The 20,241-nt window shown below is 37.9% G+C and overlaps 1 protein-coding gene and 1 long non-coding RNA gene across 7 annotated transcripts in view; both read left to right on the top strand.

Moving 5' to 3' along the window:
* KANSL1 (KAT8 regulatory NSL complex subunit 1) overlaps positions 1 to 20,241 on the top strand; it is a 183,629-nt gene that overhangs the window by 126,309 nt on the left and 37,079 nt on the right. For 5 of the 6 annotated variants that reach the window (XM_006734338.2, XM_031029261.2, XM_081804776.1 and 2 more), the window contains 2 exons: positions 4,338 to 4,479; positions 11,416 to 11,520. In XM_006734338.2, the coding sequence (XP_006734401.1) occupies positions 4,338 to 4,479; positions 11,416 to 11,520 (247 nt within the window). The remainder of the gene's footprint in view (positions 1 to 4,337; positions 4,480 to 11,415; positions 11,521 to 20,241) is intronic. The other variant, XM_081804775.1, reaches the window with a different exon arrangement.
* On the top strand, positions 5,543 to 9,318 carry LOC145717316 (uncharacterized). The gene is made up of 2 exons (XR_014140443.1): positions 5,543 to 5,931; positions 6,000 to 9,318. It is a non-coding gene; the product is annotated as an uncharacterized LOC145717316 (long non-coding RNA).

Below are 20,241 nucleotides of genomic sequence, written 5' to 3' on the forward strand. Positions count from 1 at the left end.
AAGGCTGTTCTTTAATATCAGAGAAAAATAGTACTTATTCATTAAAGTTCTTGTGAACTGAAATGTTTTAAGTAATCTTCTCTTTTTTAGTCTCAGACTTTCAAACAGATTTTAAAATGTTTTTATTTGTTTTGTTTTTTTCCCCCTTGACATCAGAGAAGAAAGGAAAAAAGAATTCTTTTGGGGGCACCTGGGTGGCTCAGTCGTTGGGCGTCTGCCTTCGGCTCAGGTCATGGTCCCAGGGTCCTGGGCTCGAGCCCCACATCGGGCTCCCTGCTCGGCGGGAAGCCTGCTTCTCCCTCTCCCACTCCCCCTGCTTGTGTTCCCTCTCTTGCTGTGTCTCTCTCTGTCGAATGAATGAATGAATGAATGAATGAATGAATGAATGAATGAATGCTTTTGGTTAAGATGTGTCTAAATTCAGAGATTACAAATAGGTTTCATCTTTCTTGCCAGTTAAGAGTGCTTGGTGTCCTGGAACACTGTCGTGACAAGGCTTATGAGCTAAGTTCAGGATCATGGGGAGAGGCTGCCAGGATTCGTTGTCCATCAAGGGTGACTAAGGACGAAGCACTGTAAATCTGCCAAGAAATTTTCTTTCCTTTGCTTTAGTTTTCAACATTAGGGTTTTGTTTTGGCTAGCCACTGTCAGTTAAAACAAATTTGTCTGTGAATAAACTGTCATTAAATGAACATTGTGTTAATTTTACTAATCACTTTTTGTCTTTGAATTGCTTTTACAATATTTGACTTCCCTTATACTTTGTTTTCTTGAAGACTTCGGATTTGAAAAGAAGCCACAGAGGAGCTGTATGGTTCCTTACACATAAGAGTGACAGGAAGTAATGAGGTTTGAAGGGAGTTTATTTAGGAAAAGTAGTGTGTAACTTACGTTAGGAGTAGTAGCTAAGGAGGTTTATTGGAGTAGCCCAGTGGTGATATGGTAGATAGACATTTGGTGCTGTGGTAGCTTTGGGAATGAAATGAACTTATAAAACCAAGAGATTTAGCAGGATAGGAAGGTGAACCTTGTAGAGGAATGAAAGTTGGAAATTTGATATACAGGTTAACTAGCTTTGCCTCTTATAAAAAAGATGGAGGGGCATTTTTATAGTTCAGGAATGATCCAGAGGTTATATTTAACTTCTTGAGGTTCTTTCCTGAATTTGGGCTAGAACTAGACCTGCAGCCAACATTAAACCAGATAATTACACTTCTTTATTGAGAGAGAGATAGAGAGATGGGGGTGGGGGGGGAGGACAGAGGGAGAGAGAAAATCTTTAAGCGGGCTCCATGCCCAGCACGCTAGAGCCCACCCAGAGCCAGACCTGCGGCTCAGTCTCACAACCCTGAAATCATGACCTGAGCCAAAATCAAGAGTCAGATGCTTAACCGACTGAGCCACCTAGGCACTTCAGATAATTATACTTTTTAAAAAAGTATCTTGGGGCGCCTGGGTGGCTCAGTTGTTAAGCGTCTGCTTTCGGCTCAGGTTGTGATCACAGGGTCCTGGGATCAAGCCCCCCATCGGGCTCGCTGCTCTACGGGAAGACTGCTTCTCCCTCTCCCACTCCCCCTGCTTGTGTTCCCTCTCTTGCTGTGTCTCTCTCTGTCAAATAAATAAATAAAATCTTTAAAAAATAAAAAAGTATCTTTACATCTTGTACTGATTCCATCAAGGTTAGTGAACTATAAAATGCCTTCTTTCTAAAAGAGAAATAACTGGATAGTACTTTATCACATTGGTTGGCTTGAATGGCTTATTTTTGGACCACATAAAAGTAAAATATCACATTGCTAACCTTGGTCTTAATTATAATGGTATAATTAAGTATTAACTCATTTCTAATCCTGCTGTGGTTAGATGTGTTCTCTCATTGACATTTTTTTTTTTTTTTAAGATTTATTTATTTGAGAGAGAGAGAGAGCGGGAGGAAGGGCAGAGGCAGAGGGAGTCTCAAGCAGATGCAGACGTTGAGCATGGAGCCTGTCGAGAGGCTCGGTCTCACAACCCTGAGATCACGGCCTGAGCTGAAACCAAGAGTCAAATGCTTAACTGCGCCACCCAGGCGCCCCGACATTATGTTGTTTTGTTTGTCTTTAATCTCATCAGTAAACTATGTTAAAGTTCACTTACAGCCATTTAAAATTTTTAGTAGTGAGTATGTATATCCTGATTGGGGAGGTGGGGCTACACAGTCAATGTGATCGCTGCTTTCTTGGAAAAAAATTTTATGGAAGATTATGAAATACCTTGATTATAGAATATACCAGGTGCCATATACCCCCTCTAATATTTAAGGAATGTTAAAATGTCATATTTCTATCAGACTTTTTTTTATTTTTATTATATTTTTTAAGGTTTTTTTTTTAAGTAATCTCTGTGCCCAACATGGGGCTTGAACCCACCACCCCAAGATCAAAAGTCACATGCTCCACCAGTTGAGCTGTCCAGGCACCCCAGACTTTTGTTTTTAAAGAGGAATCACACATTTCGTTATTAAAGAGAGCTAAAATCCAATTTCTTCATTCCCCTTCCCAGGGTGATGAGGACCCTGATCCTAACTTTGTTGAGTATCAGTTCTATGCATGTTTTTATACATTTACTATTTATGTATTGGTAACAGCCCTTATTGTATGTTTATTCTTTTTTTTAATTTTCTTACAATTTTTCCATTCCATATTGTTGAGATTTAGTCACGTTGATACATATTATAATAATTATTAATAAGCAGTAGTCCGTTAAATTCTTTTACTTATACTATTAATGTGTTATCTCAAACAACTTATTTCTTAGTTTATTTCCCTATTTTAGCAAATTAGATTGTAACTTTTAGCTATTACAAACTCTACTGCAGTGAATCTCTTTCTTCATGCAGATGTGCAGGTGTTGTTCTTAGAAATAGAAATTCATGATGGTTGGGTATTCACATTTTTCTCTCTAGCCAAGTGTTTTGAAATTACCTTTCAGAAGCAGACGTGCCAGGTTTTATTACCGGCAGTGTATGAATTGCTGTTCTCCACATCTTACCAAAACTTGGTTTTTCCAGTCTGGGTTTGAAATAGCTTCCTAATATTTGACTGATACTAATATTTTAACCAAAATTTTAACAAGGTAGGGTGTATTTTTATGTACTTATTGGCCATTTGGATTTCTCTTACATGAATTTTCTATTTATCGTTTATTAGATTGTCCGTTTTTTCACCTTTTTGTTGGAGTTTGTTCTATATTCTGATATTTAATCTTACCAAACAGCGTCTTGCCTTTAACTTTATTGTATGTTGAAATTTAGCTAAAATGTTTTTTGTTGTCTTATTTAAGGAATCCTTCCAAAGATACTTTTCTTTCAGTTTGGCTTTTCAGATTTAGGAATTCCAAAATTACGGAATTATATAATGAGGAAGGAAACTAATTTTACTTTTTTCTATGTAAAGAACTGACCATTTCAGTACTATTCATTGAATAGTTCAATCTTTCCCCACTGATAATGGATGTCATCCCTTTTATATATCCAGTTCTAAGTTTTGGGGCCTTGTATTTTGTCTCACTGGTCTTTTTGTCTTTCTGGATTGCTTTAATTGTCATGGCTTTACAGTAAGTCTGTAATGCCAGGAAGTTTCCATCATATTTTCTTGAGAATTCTCTACTGTTGGTCTTTGTTTCCTTGTGAATTTTTGGATCTTTTCATCTGCTTCCATTAAAAACCCTGTAGGGAATTTGATTAGAACTTATTTGAATTTATACACATGTGAAAATTGCCATCTTAAAAAAAATTGTATCTCATTTTTATAGGTCTTTATGTTTTCAGGTTTTATTATTTCTCTAAAGATCTTGTATGTATCATGTTTGGTGTTGTGAATAGTGCTTTTTATAAAAATGAATATTTTCTACTTGTTGGCACACTTTGAGTTTTTGTATGCCAATCTTTACAGTTTTGCTGAATTCTTTGCTTTAATAATTTGTGATGTCTTTTGGATTTTCTGTGTAGATAATCTTTATTGTTTATATATGTCTTATGTAAAAGTAGAAAATACTTCTCGATCTCCTGAGATTCTGTCTTCTGAGAATATTTCTGTGTCTCCTCTGAAATTGCCACAGTATCAGGATAGTAGAAGGCAGTTTCAACTAGTTAATTTGGGAAGTATCTATATGTGAAATTTTGTCCATGTGTGTCCTGTGATTGACATACATACATATATACATACATAAAGTCTTGGATTTTTCTTGGCACTAGAGTGGGCGACATAAGGGCCTTTAGATGTTAAAATCCTCCCATTCCCATTGGGTATAAATGTTGCTTCTACTCTTGAATTTCACTCAGTTTATTTCCTTTTAGGAGACGCAGATCAGAATGGAGATGGGCTGCAGACCGAGCAGCTATTGTCAGCCGCTGGAACTGGCTTCAGGCTCATGTTTCTGACTTGGAATATCGAATTCGGCAGCAAACAGATATTTACAAACAGATACGTGCTAATAAGGTAAGAGATAAATGTCTGGTCTTTTTCAGCCCAGCTAAAAATTACCATTATCCTTTTTTCCCAATCCCTCCATGACTCTTAACTGTGTCAAAGAGAAGGGTTTAATATGATCTGATACAGTGGTTTAATTTGTTTAAGGGCCTGATGTTGTTTAGAATAGTGCAGACAACACTATTAGAATATAATGTTAAATTGAACATGCATTTAGAACAAAACATTTCCTATATTTGGGCTAATAGGAAACATAAGAAAGCAACTATATAATATAAGCCATTGATGTAACTCATTATTTGTTATATTTATGGAAAAGCAATGAAGACTGAGGATATCATCTTGCTTTTTCTACTTAGATGCATTTCTGTTTTACCACTAAGCTTCCCTTGCTTTCTTAAGGAAAAACAGGATTTTTCCTGAAAGACTGTTCCAGTGAAATTAGACATTGGTGTTTGGGATTTTGGTTTTTCTGTGTCCTCCGATCTGCAGAGTCCTGATTCTTACCTTTTATTTTTGATAGTGACACTGTGGTAATTTTTCTTCTTAAAAATCAACTTAGAAAAGAGTCCCTTACTCAGTTTGGGTTTGACTGAGGGATAAATGTACATGGAAGAGACATCCATTTAGCAGATAGGTGAGTGCCTACCGTGAACGCTTTAGAAGGGTCAGTGGTTAAATAAGAATCCTACTTTTGTGGAGCTTACATTCTTAAAGAATTTTTTTTTTTTAAATAAGTGTCTCAACACTTTTTTGTCTTGCCTTAGTGCTGGTCGCAGTCTTCAGAGAATTGCTGTACTGTGTGGACTCTATGCATTAAATTAATTAGTAGGCCAAAAGTTAAAGGATGACCAACTGACAATAAAATGATGAGAGTTTAAAGTTCTGCAGCCTCCCATATATGTCATCTAAGCTTTTACTCCAAAAATTCCACTGGAGTGCTCTTCTAGTTGTTTTTTTGGGAAAACATTTTTATTGGCTATATTCTGTTGCCTTTCTTGGCAACTATTTTAATTATACCCTTTATTAAAATTATAAAGCATACCATAATAAACATCTTTAGCTAAGTCATATTATGGATACTTTTATGTCCTTGATGCATACTTCATAGAAGTAATTTGGCAACAGCCTCGGTTTACAGTCTCACTAGCTGTGTGTGACTTTTTTCCTCCTAAGATCTTATTTTTTAAGTAATCTCTACACCCATTGGGGGCTCGAACTCACAACCCAGAGATCAGGAGTCACATGCTCCACTGACTGAGCCAGCCAGGGCCCCAGAGAAGATATTCTTAATTCACTTTTGGTTCCTGTTTTATTCTTTAGCTCATAACTCAGCAATAATGACAGCAGTTTTAGGAAACTTTCAAAAGTCTTAGATATTTCTAAATATCTGGAAAGTGGTTATTCTGGAGTTTTGTGGATATATTGACTCTTTAAGAGTTTTATTATTCAGAACATAATGTAATAAAGAAATGCCAGGCTTGGGGATGATAATTTTTTGTTCTAGTCCTGTCTTTGCTACCATATAGCTATATAGGCTTGGGAAGAAAAGTCACTGAACCTTTCTGAATCTCCATTTTCATGGTCTGTAAAATAAGATGTTCAAGATTATAATATATTTTCTTGGTCTGCAGTCTGAATACAAAGTGTCTGTTACAAAATTGTGATAGGAAGAGTAAAAGTTGAATGATAATCCTAACAAGTAATATGTTGAAAACTGACAACTTTATTTATATTTATACAGTGTCTGTTTAAAGCAAATGTATTAGTTTCTGGGGGCTGCCATAACAGCACAAATTGGGTGGTAAACTTAAAACAACAGAAATTTATTTTCTGGAGGCTAGAATTCTAAAATCAAGGTATAGGGAAGGCCACACTCCCTTTGAAGATTCTAGGGAAGAATCTTTCCTTGCTTCTTCTAAGCTTCTAGTGGTTGCTGGTAGTCCTTGTTGTTCCTCCGTTTAAAGCATCATTCCAATTTCTGCCTCTGTCCTCACTTGGGCATCTTGTCTCTGTGTGTCTGTGCCCACATTTCCCTCTTAAAAGAACACCAGTCATATTGGGATTTAGGGCCCACAGTAGGGCTCATTTTAACCCAGTTATATCTGCAAAGACCCTAATTCCAAGTAAGGATACATTTATAGGTTTTAGGTTACATAAATTTTAGACAGATACCGTTCAAGCCTGTATAACATGTAAGCAATAAAATTTACCCCGAAGGTAAATTAACATGCATTTGGTCTCATATCACTATAATAATAGAAGTCTTTGAGCATTTACTGCGTGCCGGGCACTGTGCTAAGTGTTTTACTATTACTTACAAATGTAAAGGTAAACCAGTGGAGGGTCAGAGAGGTAAGCAGTTTGCTCATGGTCAAGTAAACATGAGCTCAGAGCTGAGGTACAAGCATTTGACTGTTGCTCAAGGTAGTTGCTTCCAAAGGCTTGCCTGCTTTTTGAGTTATTAAAATTTTTAACTGCCTATGTTTTGGTAAAGTGGATTGATGTTCCCATTTCCTATCCTGCTCCAAGATTTGTTAGGATTGCCTGGGTAGTACAGGCCTTTTCATGCGATGAATCTAGGTTTGGTGGTCAACTGTAGAGTGTTATAATTTGTCTTAGGTTGGGGAATTAGAGGGTGAAGCTTTCTTTTTCTTTTTAAGGATTTACTCTCTAGCATGTTAACATTAATTTTTTTTTAAAGTGACGTATTCCAAAAAAAAAAAAAAAAAGTGAGAACTACCACTAGTTGATTACCAGTTTCTTTTCTGTCAGAAATTAAGTATTAACTTCCAGGTTGAGAGAATCTTGAGAGTTTCTTTTGGGAGTAATGATTCCTGTTGCTTTTTGGAGAAAGGATACAGTGTTTAGGAGCCCCTCTGTACATTGCTCCTTACTATTTTAATTTTCATGTTCAGTAAGTTTTTTTGTTTTGTTTTGTTTTTTTAAAGATGTTCCCTTGCCTTATAGAATGATAAAGGAAAGCAATGTATGTACCTGGAGTATATACATAGATAGGTATGTTCATGTATGTTGTTTAGTGCACAGAGCAAATCTTACAGCTTACAAATTTGTAAGAGGCAGAGCTAAATTTGAACTCAGAGCTATTTATTTGACTCCAAAGCATTTTCTGTCTAACACTCTGCTGTTCTTTTGTCTTCATTATATGTCTCGAGCTTTTTTTTTTTTGAGATTTCATACCTGCCAAATAAAACTGAGGGGGAAGGCACAGGGACCAAATGGGTTCTGTTGCTAAAGGAGACACAGTCTTCAACATCCATGTCTAATACAGAACATACCATTTTTCTTTTATCTCTTCTGACTGATCTGTGAAATTACACAGCAGTTGCTAACTAAGGATGGACATACTATTGGGAATGAGAGGCGGAAGAGCATTGAAGTTTCTGGATAGGAAAGGAGCTGAATAGAATAGTAGAAGCCTAGAAATACACCTTTGTCTTCAAAAGTGATGTAAAGCAGTTGACATTCCCATCTTACAGGGTTATAAGGGCATTGTGGAAAGCTATGTCTTGTCTAGGTAACCCAGGACGGTTCCTGTGGAACTGATCTGCAGTGAGATCACGGATTTATCTTAAGATGGGGGAGGGGGGTATGTGAAATTACATCTTAATTCTGTATTATAAATTAAGAGGTAATGTTTTTTAATCTTGTACTTTGACTCCATGTATTATATGAAATTGGTGAAATAGAAGCAGTTAAGTCTACAACTTAAGTTTTTTTCTGTTCTTTCCTTTTTGCTTGCTTTCTTTTGCCCTGTTTTGTAATTAGGCTTAGCGTAATTTCTTCTATCAATTCTTCCTTTTTCAATTTTGGTTCATACTATTTTTCTCTTCTTTTTTTTTTTTTTTTTGACTTCTGTAGGACAGCTTTGTGTTTCCACAGAGGAATAATTTATAAGGATATATTATGACAACATGCAGCTATGACCCATCCCAATTTCTTGGATCCTTATGTAGGAGTTTTCTAGGCCTGGGGGCCTGGGCATGATCCTGGTTTTGAATTGAGCGGTGGTGAAGGATGGGGAGACTCTCTCAGTCTTTGTGTCTTGGCCTCTGTGAGTTTGCTGTCTGTTTTAGAGTGCGTAATAGCCCTGAGATGCCCACTCCCACTTAATCCTCACACTGTCCTTCTTTAGCATTTGACACCTTCTAATGTACTACATAAAATTTACTTATATTGTTTATTATCTGTCTTCCCCAGTATTGGAATGTAAGCACTTTCAGGGATGGGTTTGGATGGGGATACAGGGGGAAGGAAATGTCTCTCCTTCTTTCCTGTATCCCCAGCCCCTAAAAAAAAAGTCAATAAATGGATAATTGGTGGCTTGATTTGAATGAATGAAAGAACAAGAGTAGTTTGACCCAGTCTTTAGCCCTAGTTCTGCCATGGATTGGCCTGTTGACATGACCTTCAACCTCCATCCTCTCTGGGTCTATAAAATGATGGGGAATAAGTGGTCCCTACCAGGTCTTATTTATAAGTCTCAGGAGAGTGTCCTTGTTGTCTTTCAGAGAGGTGTTTAAGAAATTACTCAGTGGTTTAAGGAAAAAGTGTTCTCTGGAAAATAGTGGCTGTTATATCCTGACTTACCTTCTCACCTAAAAAAATTGAGGGAGTAACTTTATACCTGGTAATTGGATTATTTAGGCTCTGGCTGTAATTAATATAAACTTAATATTCTTGTTCAAGGAAAAAAAAATTTTAACCTAAAACTCAAAAAACAATTGTTACACATTTCCTTTCTTGGTGTATGATTCTGCTAGGGAATATGGGGGATTCAAATATATTTGTATTATGTCTAAGTCTTTAAGGGGCTTAACATTAGTTTAATAAATAAATTAAGGCAGTAGTAAATAAATTGGCCCAAGATTCTGCTCTGGAAATGAGATTCAAATACACAGAATGTGGGACATAATACGGATGCTTTAGGAACTCCGGTAATGTAGATAAAACAAGTAGGGCTCAGTTAACCAGGGACATTTTCTTGGAAGGAGATGGGACTTGGATTTGACAAGCTCTTTGAAAGGATGAATGACATTTTGGATAAATATATTTTTAAAGGGCAGAATCAATATGAAGAAAAGGACATAAGAGCAGCTAGTATTGTAACCTTTAATTGCATTTATTTACCTAGTAACTGTATTGTAATAACCCTCCTCTCAGTGGCAACAACCTCATTATACGTACATTTTCTAGGAGATCATGAGACCGGTATAACTGTAACCAGGGCTCTTAAGCAGAGAAGAGGTTGAATGCACTATTTTAAGAAGGGAATAGTGTGCAAGATAACTGGTTTTTGCGAATAGTTTTTACTTTGACATGGTAAAGTTTATGAAGTCTGTTTTATGCCGTGATTGAGAGAAGAAAATCTTTTTCAGCCGTTCTTTTAGCCGGATAAACTTCATTTTGAAGGCTAGGGCAAACGTTTCTTAATGGTCTTTGCCTCCCTTTCTGAGGAGTTACCACTTCATTTTCTACATAGGCTAGTCATAGTCTTATTCCAGGATATTTAAGTGTTGTTTCTCTTGCTTGGGGGTGGGGGTGTTGTAACACTTTTTTTTCCTTCATTTTTTGGGGGGGAACAGGTAGAATTCCATTGTTTTTCTTAATACCAGTCCCCCACTCCCCCATTTCATCTCTTTGCATCCCCTATTTTATAGAGGTTTTTGAGTTAGAAAGGACCCTAGGAATGGATCATCTGGTTCACTGGCTTACAAGAGTCTGTGTAGGGAGCTCAAATTGATACAGTCAGAATCTTTACGTCCTGAAGTCCATATTTTAGGATGTTCACTGGGGGATTCTGATGCTGAGTCAAGACTAAGCAAGTCTAATATGTTTCAGTTTAGAGCTTGCCTTAGGACTTAGCAGTGGAGCTTTTTATAAAATGTCAAATACCCAGCCCTAACCCCAGGGACTCAGAGTAGATTTGATGTTGAAGCTGGGCAGGTATAGCTTGGTAAGTTTCCCCAGGTGATTCTAATACAAAATTACCTTTAAGAGAGTCTTATCATTCAGATCTCCTTATTTTCTAGATCAGAGAAGGAGAACCAAAGACACAAAGCCCTGGTTACTTTCATCCCAGTCTTTCTGTTATACAGTGTCAAAACTTGGTTTTGGTTACCTCTCTTTGAGTTCACGGTGAGAGTCATGTGTGTGGCTTTTTGTTTTACACTGTAAGCTCTCTTCTGTCTTTCCAAGCTGGGCCCTTGCTGCCTGGATAGGATTTGTGGAGCCGTTTTAAGTTTCTTTTTTTACATTTTTTATTTCCTGGGATGAATGTAAGATCTGACTTTGAGGTTGTGAAGCAGGAACCTAACCTGGAGTGTTATTTATGCTTAGGAGAAACAGGTGCCTTTGGAACAGTTTTAAGTTCTTGGTTTGTAATATATTGTAGGGACTGCAGTGTTGTTCCACCTTTATTTTGTGTAGTAGTTTTGGTTGCTCTAATTCCGTTGGCTTATCATTTATATTTGTAGCACTTAACATTTATATTTGTAGCATTTAAGGTAATCTTTAAGCCACATCTGTGATCAAGTTACCTAGAAAAATTGCATTGCTGCTGTTACTGCAGTATAATCTAGTTAATAATACAGTATAAAGTACCATACTCTGTTCAAGATTCCAGATTAAAAGATGCTAAAGGTAACAAGCTTATGTAGGTCACAGCATTCAAATGGGAAAAGGGGGAAGCTTGGGTCTGACTTGGGCCTTACTCCTTGCTAGACTGCTAGGCTTTATGTTGAAATAACTCTTGGGAAAGCAAAGCTGCTGGTAGTGTGTGTTTTTGTTTCAGAACCATAGGAAAAGGGAAAAGGGCTTTGGTAAACCAGTCCCCTGCCCCTAACTCTTGTGGTATTAACTCATAAATTAAGTTTGTGACTTAGGATACCGCTCCCTTATGCTGCTTCTCTCTCTGTCTTGCAGGGTTTGATAGTTCTCGGGGAGGCACCTCCCCCAGAGCATACAACAACAGACTTATTCCTTCCGCTTAGTTCTGAAGTGAAGACAGATCATGGGAATGATAAATTGGTAAGTATAAAAGACAGAAAAGGGGGGAAATGAGTGAGAATTCCGGGGTTTGCATCAGTACACAGTTTATTCTCCGTAACAAGGATCCTGGCATTGGCTGAAGGAAAGGACTATATCCCCTTTTATCACCTTCGGCATTTCAAGGCTTGAATTCCTGAATAGAGCGGCACAGGGCCCCTCCTGCAGCTGTGTAGTTGACCTTGATTTTAAAAGCAGCTCCTAACTCAAGACAACACAGCCGGAGCAAGTGTGGCAGCGTGGAGTGTTACTGAGAATCAGGAAACCGTGTGGCTCTGATGGTATTTCTGGGACACTACGAAATGAAAAGGTTGGACTAGAGGTTGGACATCACAAAGATGTTGAAAGAGCTCTCTCTGAGTTACCCCCTTTAACTCTGTAATGAGAGTAAAGCTGTCATTTTCTCTAATTTTCTGTATCCTTAAAGCCTAGTCCACATCTTCCTCTTCCATGATTCCTTCTCTTTTTCTATTTCTCTCAAAACCCAGTTAATTTCTTTAACTTCTGAATCCCAAGAGCACTTTTTTTTATTTGTTTCACTTTTTTCCCCCAGAAGCTCATTGGCTTTTATGAATATTAGCATTTCTGAAGTCATTCATTAGAAATTCCAGAGTCCCGCGACTGTGGTTTGTTTGGGAGGCTAGAGTTGCTGGGTCTTTAAATCCTGCATTAAACCAGCTAGTCTCTTTCATCTGCAAATCAACAAAGCTTGTTATCCTTTGTTATTATCATTTTAAGCAGGAATTCATGTGATATGGTGGAAACTAACTTTCCTAATGAGAGAACTTAAAGCCAGGGATAAATGTGAAGACCTTAAGAGATTAATGGTTCTTAACTGGAAAATGGTTTTAAATAAATTAAAGAGTAGAATGCCAGATTTTGCGAGTATTCGGGTCCACAGTGTGGACTCATTATATGCTATCTATAGAATTATTTTTTACAAATGATTTGTGAAACTGTTTTAGTGATTGCTCTAGCCAAGAAAAAAATTGTTACAAGTCTGAGAGAAAACATGGGTAAGGTTGGAAGGTCAGCTGGTGCTTGGTGGTATGATGTACAGGAAACATGAGATTTGAGGCATACATGATTGGGAGTGAGATTTGTAAAGATATTTATATATTTGTGTATTTAGGAATTCCAAAAATTTGTGGACAATCTCTTGTAGTCAGGGTTTTCTCACCTCAGTGCTGGTGAAGGATAGGACATGACAGTGTCTCATTGTTTCTGATTCTCATTGTTGTATTTACACATGTTCACATGTGTGCGTCTGTGTGCACCCCTTCAGGACTTGTCTCTTTTCTTACCCACCATTCACTTGCATGCGTATGCTTAGTGTTAGATCATGTGATTCTTGAAGGTCAAGATCATCTTCCTTGTACCTAATATGTCAACTGCCAAGCAGAGGTTTTCACTGTAGGAAGGCTTTTTAAAGTTCTTGGTTTGTAATATATTGTAGGAACTGGACTGTTCACCTTTGTTTTATGTAATAGTTTTGGTTGCTCAAATACAGTTGGCTTACTTCGAATTATATTTGTAGCTCTTAAGGTAATCTTTAATTTTGCCTTTTTGTTATCCAGCTTCTTTTTATACCTTGTCTTCAATTTTGCTTTAAAAAATCTTAAGTCACACTTGACAGGGGCAGCTGTAAATTTTCATACTCACATTTAACCACCCTATTTTCCATTTCTATTTTGCTTATTAATTTTTTTTCTAAAATGGAAGTATTTATTGCCACCCCCTTTTTACTCCTCCCTTTCAAAAAACATTTCAAGACTTGTGGTTTAAGAATAATTATGTCAGAGGTGTGTGTTTTGTTGTGCTGTGTCGTTCATTTTTGTATTTTCATTTCTGAAGCTCACCAAAAAAGCCAAAGAGGATTTTTTTTTTAAACTATCAAGATATAGTTTCAAGAAGTTAAACACAATTTTCAAAGAAATACATTGTGAATTACTGATTAAGGTGGGAATAATGAGTGCTGGAATGTGATTACTCAGTAACCTCCAAAACTTAAAATATCCTATGAGAATAATAAAGCCATTACCTTTGGAGTTCTGTTTTCAACTAGACACAGATCGGTTTTAACTCCTCAGTGTTCTAGAAATTAACATCCAACTTGAGGCATCTGAGCCCTAATCAGGTGTAAATAGTAAGTAAAACAAAGTTAAGTAATTTAATGAGAGTTATATGACCCTAGGCGGGCTTGTTTAGATGACGTTCAAGTGTTACACTGAAAGGACACACAATCTTCTTTTTGCCTTATTTACAAACTGAATGAGTGTTTCTTGACTGAACTAATATGTATCTGCTTTGGTTATGAGCACAGTACAGATACTGCAGAAACTGAATTATTTTGGAGACTGGATACATCGATGAGCCTTTTTAGAACCATGGAGACAAGCAGGAAATGTTTCCTGAGATGGAGTGGGTTTTGTTTTTATACCACAGAGTAGTGGGAGAGAAGAAGGGAGAAACTTCTAGAAAAATGCTCCTTTAAAAAAAAACAAACTTACTTCAGTCTGACTTCTAACTCAGAGGCAGTTTGAAAGGTAAGAGTAGGTGGAGGAGAGAAACTAAAGGGCTTTGCAGATACTGATAAAGTCAACTGCTGCACTAATAAATTCTGATATGAAATAGAAAACCTTCTGAACAAAAGGGGTGTGTTCTTGGAAAGAGGAAATGTATAAAGCTGTTGAGCGCTATTCTCCCATGTTCTAAAACGTCCTTTCCTTCTTCTCCTCCCATATACCTCTCCTGAATAAATAGTAGTCCCCTTTTCCCCAACTAAGAATTAACGAGTGAAAAGAGCTAACTTGGAACCTATGCCTATTACTAGGTAGGAAGAATGCATTTAAAAATTACCAAAGAAAGTCAACAAAATTTCAGACAGAAGACACATTCAGAGATGAGGGCCTCCTTAGTCCGTTTGGTACAGGGTTTTTAGAACTCAACTAGAGAGCCACAATCTCATTGGTTTTCATATTGTCAGAGGTTGGAGGTCACCGCTGCCAAATAGCTAGAAATTGAGGGAGGGAATAGTGGCAAAGAGGGAGTCATGGGGGGTGGAATGGAGGGCTTAGTCCCATAATCTATTTAAATCCCTCTCAGATCCTTCAGCTAATCGAACCCTTGAACTTCACAAGTTCAATGAGTTTTGATAGAGCCTAGTAGAAAGCAACAGTTGGTACACTGAAAGAGCTGAGCAGAGAATGTAATCACTGCCCACTGCAGTGAACACAGAATTTTGGAGTTTGAATTCTACCATGACTTGGTAAATACCTTGGGCCTGGGCCTTGCCTTACATTGAAACTAAGGAAGGCTCATGCTTTAGGATTTAAAGACTTTCCCAGGACTAAGGGGACTCACCATAGGATTAAGGAAAAATCCAAAATAGGCTCTAATACGTTTCTGCATGAAACATGTTATACATGTTACACAAAATCAAGGTTCATTTGGTTTCTAACCAGATAGAACTAGAAATTTGCCTACTAGAGCAAAAATTAACATGCTTCTGGGAAAATTCATTGAATCCAGAGTTCAATATCATATACAATGTATTACACAATAACAATATATTAGACCTATCAATAAACAGAAAGATGTCTTCCTTAGTCATGAGAAAAAAATAGTAGAAACTGATCCTGAAATGGCTCAGATTGGAATTAGGAAATAAAGAGTTTAAAAGCATCTAGGGTGCCTGGGTGGCTCAGTTGGTTAAGCGACTGCGTTCGGCTCAGGTCATGATCCTGGAGTCCCGGGATCAAGTTCCGCATCAGGATCCCTGCTCAGCGGGGAGTCTGCTTCTCCCTCAGACCCTCCCCCTTTTCATGCTCTCTCCCTCATTCTCTCTCTCAAATAAATAAAATCTTAAAAAAAAAAAAGAATTTAAAAGCATCTAGTAAAATATGTTTGAAGATTTAGAGTAAAAGATAGTAAACATGGGGGAATCTCAGCAGAGAGGTGAAAACTAAAAAAGAATCGCATGGAACTTGTGGAACACAAATTGGAGAATTGAAAAGTACAGTATCTGAATAAAAATTGTACTGGTATACTAAACAGCAGGTTGAAAACTTACAGAAGAGAAAGACTCATGGAGCACCTGGGTGGCTCATTCGGTTAAGCATCTGTCTCTTGATTTTGGTTCAGGTCATGACCTCAGGGTCGTGAGATTGAGCCCCACATCGGGCTCCATGCTCAGCACACGTCTGCTTGGCCCTCTCCCTCTGCTTTCTCCCCTGTGCGTGTGTTCTCTCACTCTCTCTAATAAATAAATAAAATCTTTAAAAAGGGTCAGTGCACATAACAGATCAGTGGAAATTAACCAGCCAAAAAATAGACTGAACATAGAACTGCTCAGAAATGAACATAATCCTGGGGAAACAGTGAATATGTATACTAGAGTTCCAGAAGGAGGAGAGATTGAGTGGTACTGGTGGGGAGGGGTGGGGGTAAAGGAAATAATGGCTGGATATGTGAATGAAAAAGATAATTTTACAGATTGAAGAAACTAAGAAAATAGTAAGCAGGAGAAATATAACATGGTGAGAATGAAAGATGAAGAAAGTCTTGCAAGTAGTCAGAGGGGAAAAAAGATGCATTCCATGTAAGTGAATATTGATAAGGATAGGTGACTTCTTTTCAGAAACAGTGGAAGACAGACAGTGATTGGGGTAAGATCATTAAAATGGGGGGGGGTTGGAATTTGCCCCTCAACATTCTATACATGGCCAAAAAAATCCTTTAAAAAATAAAGGTGAAATAGGGCGCCTGGGTGGCTCATTTGGTTAAACGTCTGCCTTCTGCTGGGGTCATGATCTCAGGGTTCTGGGATCGAGTGTCGCATTGGGCTTCTGCTCAGCGGGGAGCCTGCTTCTCCCTCTCCCTCTGTGCTTTCTCTCCCTCTCTCCCTCTCTTTCAAATAAATAAAAATCTTAAAAAATAAAGGTGAAATAAAGTCCTTTTTAGATAAAAGAAAGTTGAGAGGAATCTGTTGGCAGAATATCTGCACTGAAAGAAATGTTAAAGAACTTTTCTTTAGGTTGAAGGTGAATAGTAACAGTTGGAAGCTCAGATCTATGGGGAATAAAAGGACGGGAAGATATACTTAATGAACAGTAAGCATAAAAAAGCTGCTATGGATGTATTAATATTAGCAAAATAATTTTTAAGACAGGAATACCAGAGATAAAATTTTAAGACAGAATTACCGGAGATAAAGAAGGACATTTTACATTGATAAATGGAGTCATTCCATCAAGGAGGCAGAAGAGTCATAAAGGTGGATGCTTCAAATACATACACTCCTAACTCAGTAATTCATAGAATTACTAAACAAAAAATGAGAAAATAAAAGATCCAGACAACACTGCCAACCACCTTGACCTGTTTGACATGTGTAGAACACTACTTTCCCCCCACACTTCCCATACCTTCTTGTGCAAAGTAGGAGTAATAATGCAAGTCCTTACTCTTTTACCTGCATTTCCAAACTCCAACTATGAGAACCAAAAGTGGTTTTCCTAAGTTGCATCAAGCTCGTTTGGTGGCAGAATTTGACCTGAAGTCATATTTGTTAAGACTGTTTATGTTTTTAATTATCCATACTTTTTGAAGCAGAAATATTAATGTATTTGATTTTTTTTTTTAATTAAGACTATTTGGGGGGGAGCAGTTTAAGGTTGACGGCAAAATTGAGCAGAAGATAGGCATTTCCATATACCCCCTGCCTGGCATGGCACTCCTGCCTTGGGTAGTCTTCCCCCGTGGTCAACATCCCCACTAAAGTGGTGCATTTGTTGCAATTGATGAGCCTACATTGACATATCACAGCCACCCAAGGTCCATAGTTTACATTACAGCTCACTCTTGGTGTTCACATTCTTTGGGTTTGGATTTGGATTTGATTTTGAAGCACTTAACCCAGTGCATACAATGTATGACTTTGTGAAAGTCTATGAATTCCATGACACATCAGCCCTCAAGGGTCTTAGGTAAGAGTGGCTCTGCTTCTATACCTCTTTAGAATGGTTGATAATTAACTATTGAAGAAGTATAATATGCTTTTAACAGCATTTGGTCCATAATAAACATTTGGTAAAAGCTTATTGTTCCAGACTGTGCTGTGTGCCTAGGTTTTCTATTGGCAGAATCAGGTATCTTCCCTTGAGAGCTTCATAGTCTTAAAACAGGCACATAACAGGGGAATAAAGAGGGGAAGAGTTCTCACTTCTAAGGGAGGTCAGGAAAGGTAGTCTGATAGAGAAGGATGTACTTGCGCTGAGTCCTTGTGGATTTGCTGAAGATTGAGAATGAGTTCCGACAGGGAGGGTACTGCATGTATAATGTGAAAGGCTTGAGAGAGCCCGGTGTTGTAGAGGAACTACAAATACTTTTCTTTGATGGAGTGTTGGATGATTGGGCCAATTCATAATAGATTTTGTATTTATCTTAATGAGTTTATGTATTTCATCCTGTAAGGTGACAGGAAGCTGTAGTCTGATACTAGATTTGTGTATGAATGAAATTTACTCTACTCAATAATGCTGGGTAAACTTTTCTTCATTTTTTAAAACTTTTAAAAAACGATTTTAAACTTACAGAAAAGTTACAAAAGTAGCACATGGAGTCCCCCACGTACCCTTCACGTGGCTTCCTATAGTGTGGTTAACTTGCATAATCATTGTACAATGATCAAAACTAGGAATTAACATTGATACAGTACTATTCAGATTGTATTCAAATTTCACTCATTTTCTCACTGATGTTTTTTTTTGGGGGGGGGTCCAAAATCCCACACTGCATTTAGTTGTCCTGTCTCTTTTTTTTTTTTTTTTTTTAAAGATTTTATTTATTTTTTTGACAGAGACACAGCCAGAGCAGGAACACAAGCAGGGGGAGTGGGAGAGGGAGAAGCAGGCTTCCCGCGGAGCAGGGAGCCCGATGCGGGGCTCAATCCCAGGACTCTGGGACCACGACCCGAGCCGAAGGCAGACGCCTAACGACTGAGCCACCCAGGCGCCCCTAGTTGTCCTGTCTCTTTAAATCTCTTCCAGTCTGTGGTGGTTCTTCCTCTTTGTTGTCTTTCATGGCCTTAATACAGAAATACTGGTATGTTATTTTGTATAATGTTCCTCCAAGTTGGAGTTGCTTGATGTTTTATCATTATTAGAGGTTATGCATTTATCACAGTAATACCACAGAAGTGTACTGTGCCCTTCTAGTGCACTGTACTGGGGAGACGTGATGTTGGTGGTGATAGCTTCTTGGCCTTGGTTAAGGCGGTGCCTGCCAGCCCTCCCCGCTGTCAAGTTAGTATTTTCCCCTTTGTAATGAATGTCTGTCTCATACATGTAATATTCTGTTGCTCATTATACTTTAATCCACAATTTTATCATCTACTAGTGGGTTTTGCCTGCAACAATTTTTACTGTGGTGTTTACTGAATGATTTTCTGTTTTCTATATGTTAGTTGGAATTCTGTTGGAAAGAGCTGTCTTGGGCACCTGGGTGGCTCAGATGGTTAAGCGTCTGCCTTCAGCTCAGGTCATGATCTCAGGGTCCTGGGATCGAGTCCCGCATCAGGCTCCCTGCTCCTTGGGAGCCTGCTTCTCCCTCTGCCTCTCTCTCTCTCTCTGTCTCTCATGAATAAATAAAATCTTAAAAAAAAAAATTAAAAAAAAAAAAGAAAGCTGTCTTTTCTCTCTCATTTACTTATGTATTTATTCAGTCATTCAGTTTATATCAGAATGGATTCATGGATATTTTATGGATTATAATCTGTTACTGTTATTATTCATTCAGTTGCTCTACTTGTTGAGACAACTTTTTGGTATTTGGGCTCTTTCATCTTGGTTCCTGTGTCTTTTCAACATGCTCCCCTCCGTTAGTATTCACTTTTAGGCACCAAAAGATGTTCCCAGCTCATCTTGTATTTTACCTGCTCCAGCCCTGGTTCCTTTTATTGGGCAACAGTTCAGAAACCAAGATCTGGATGCTAGTTGTGCTCATTGCTGCATGGTGTCATTGCTTCTAGGACTTCTCAACAGACAAAGCTGGGAAACATGTATGCTAAAGCATATATATACGTACATATATATGCAGATGGGTATATATTAAGATTTTATGTATTTGAGAGAGAGAGGGAGGGAGAGAACAAGCCGGGGGGGGGAGAGGCAGACTCCCCGCTGAGCAGGGTGCCCGGCATGGGGCTCGATCCCACAACCCAGGGATCATGACCTTAGCTGAAGGCAGGTGCTTAACAGACTGAACCGCCCAGGCACCCCTTTATTTTATTATTTTTGAGTATGTGAAGCATTACTACATTTCTAAGAGTCAAAGCTATACAAAAACCCATCATTCCTTCTTCTCTTTTTCCCCTTCTTTCCCTCATGTTCCCACCTTCTGTAGGTGGCCATTTTTCATTAGTTTTTGGATTAGCTTTCCTGTATTTCTTTTGCCCGAATGAGCAAATGACATGTATATTTTCTTATATCCCCTTTTTTCTTCCAGGTAACGTAATTACTGGGTAAATATTTTTTAAAGGACTGGATTTGAAATTGAGATTTGTTTAACATAACAAAATGTTGGTTCTGTGGCTTTTGACAGATGACTTCACTATTTGTGTTTGTTTCTATTTGTAAAACAAGCCTCATTTCTTTTACCCTTTCCTTACTTTGTGGAGTGATGGTGATAAGTCAGAGGATAAAT

This window comes from Leptonychotes weddellii, chromosome 15 (assembly GCF_054177405.1).
Source record: "Leptonychotes weddellii isolate Sample4059 chromosome 15, ASM5417740v2, whole genome shotgun sequence".
Classification (NCBI taxonomy): Eukaryota; Metazoa; Chordata; class Mammalia; order Carnivora; family Phocidae; genus Leptonychotes; species Leptonychotes weddellii.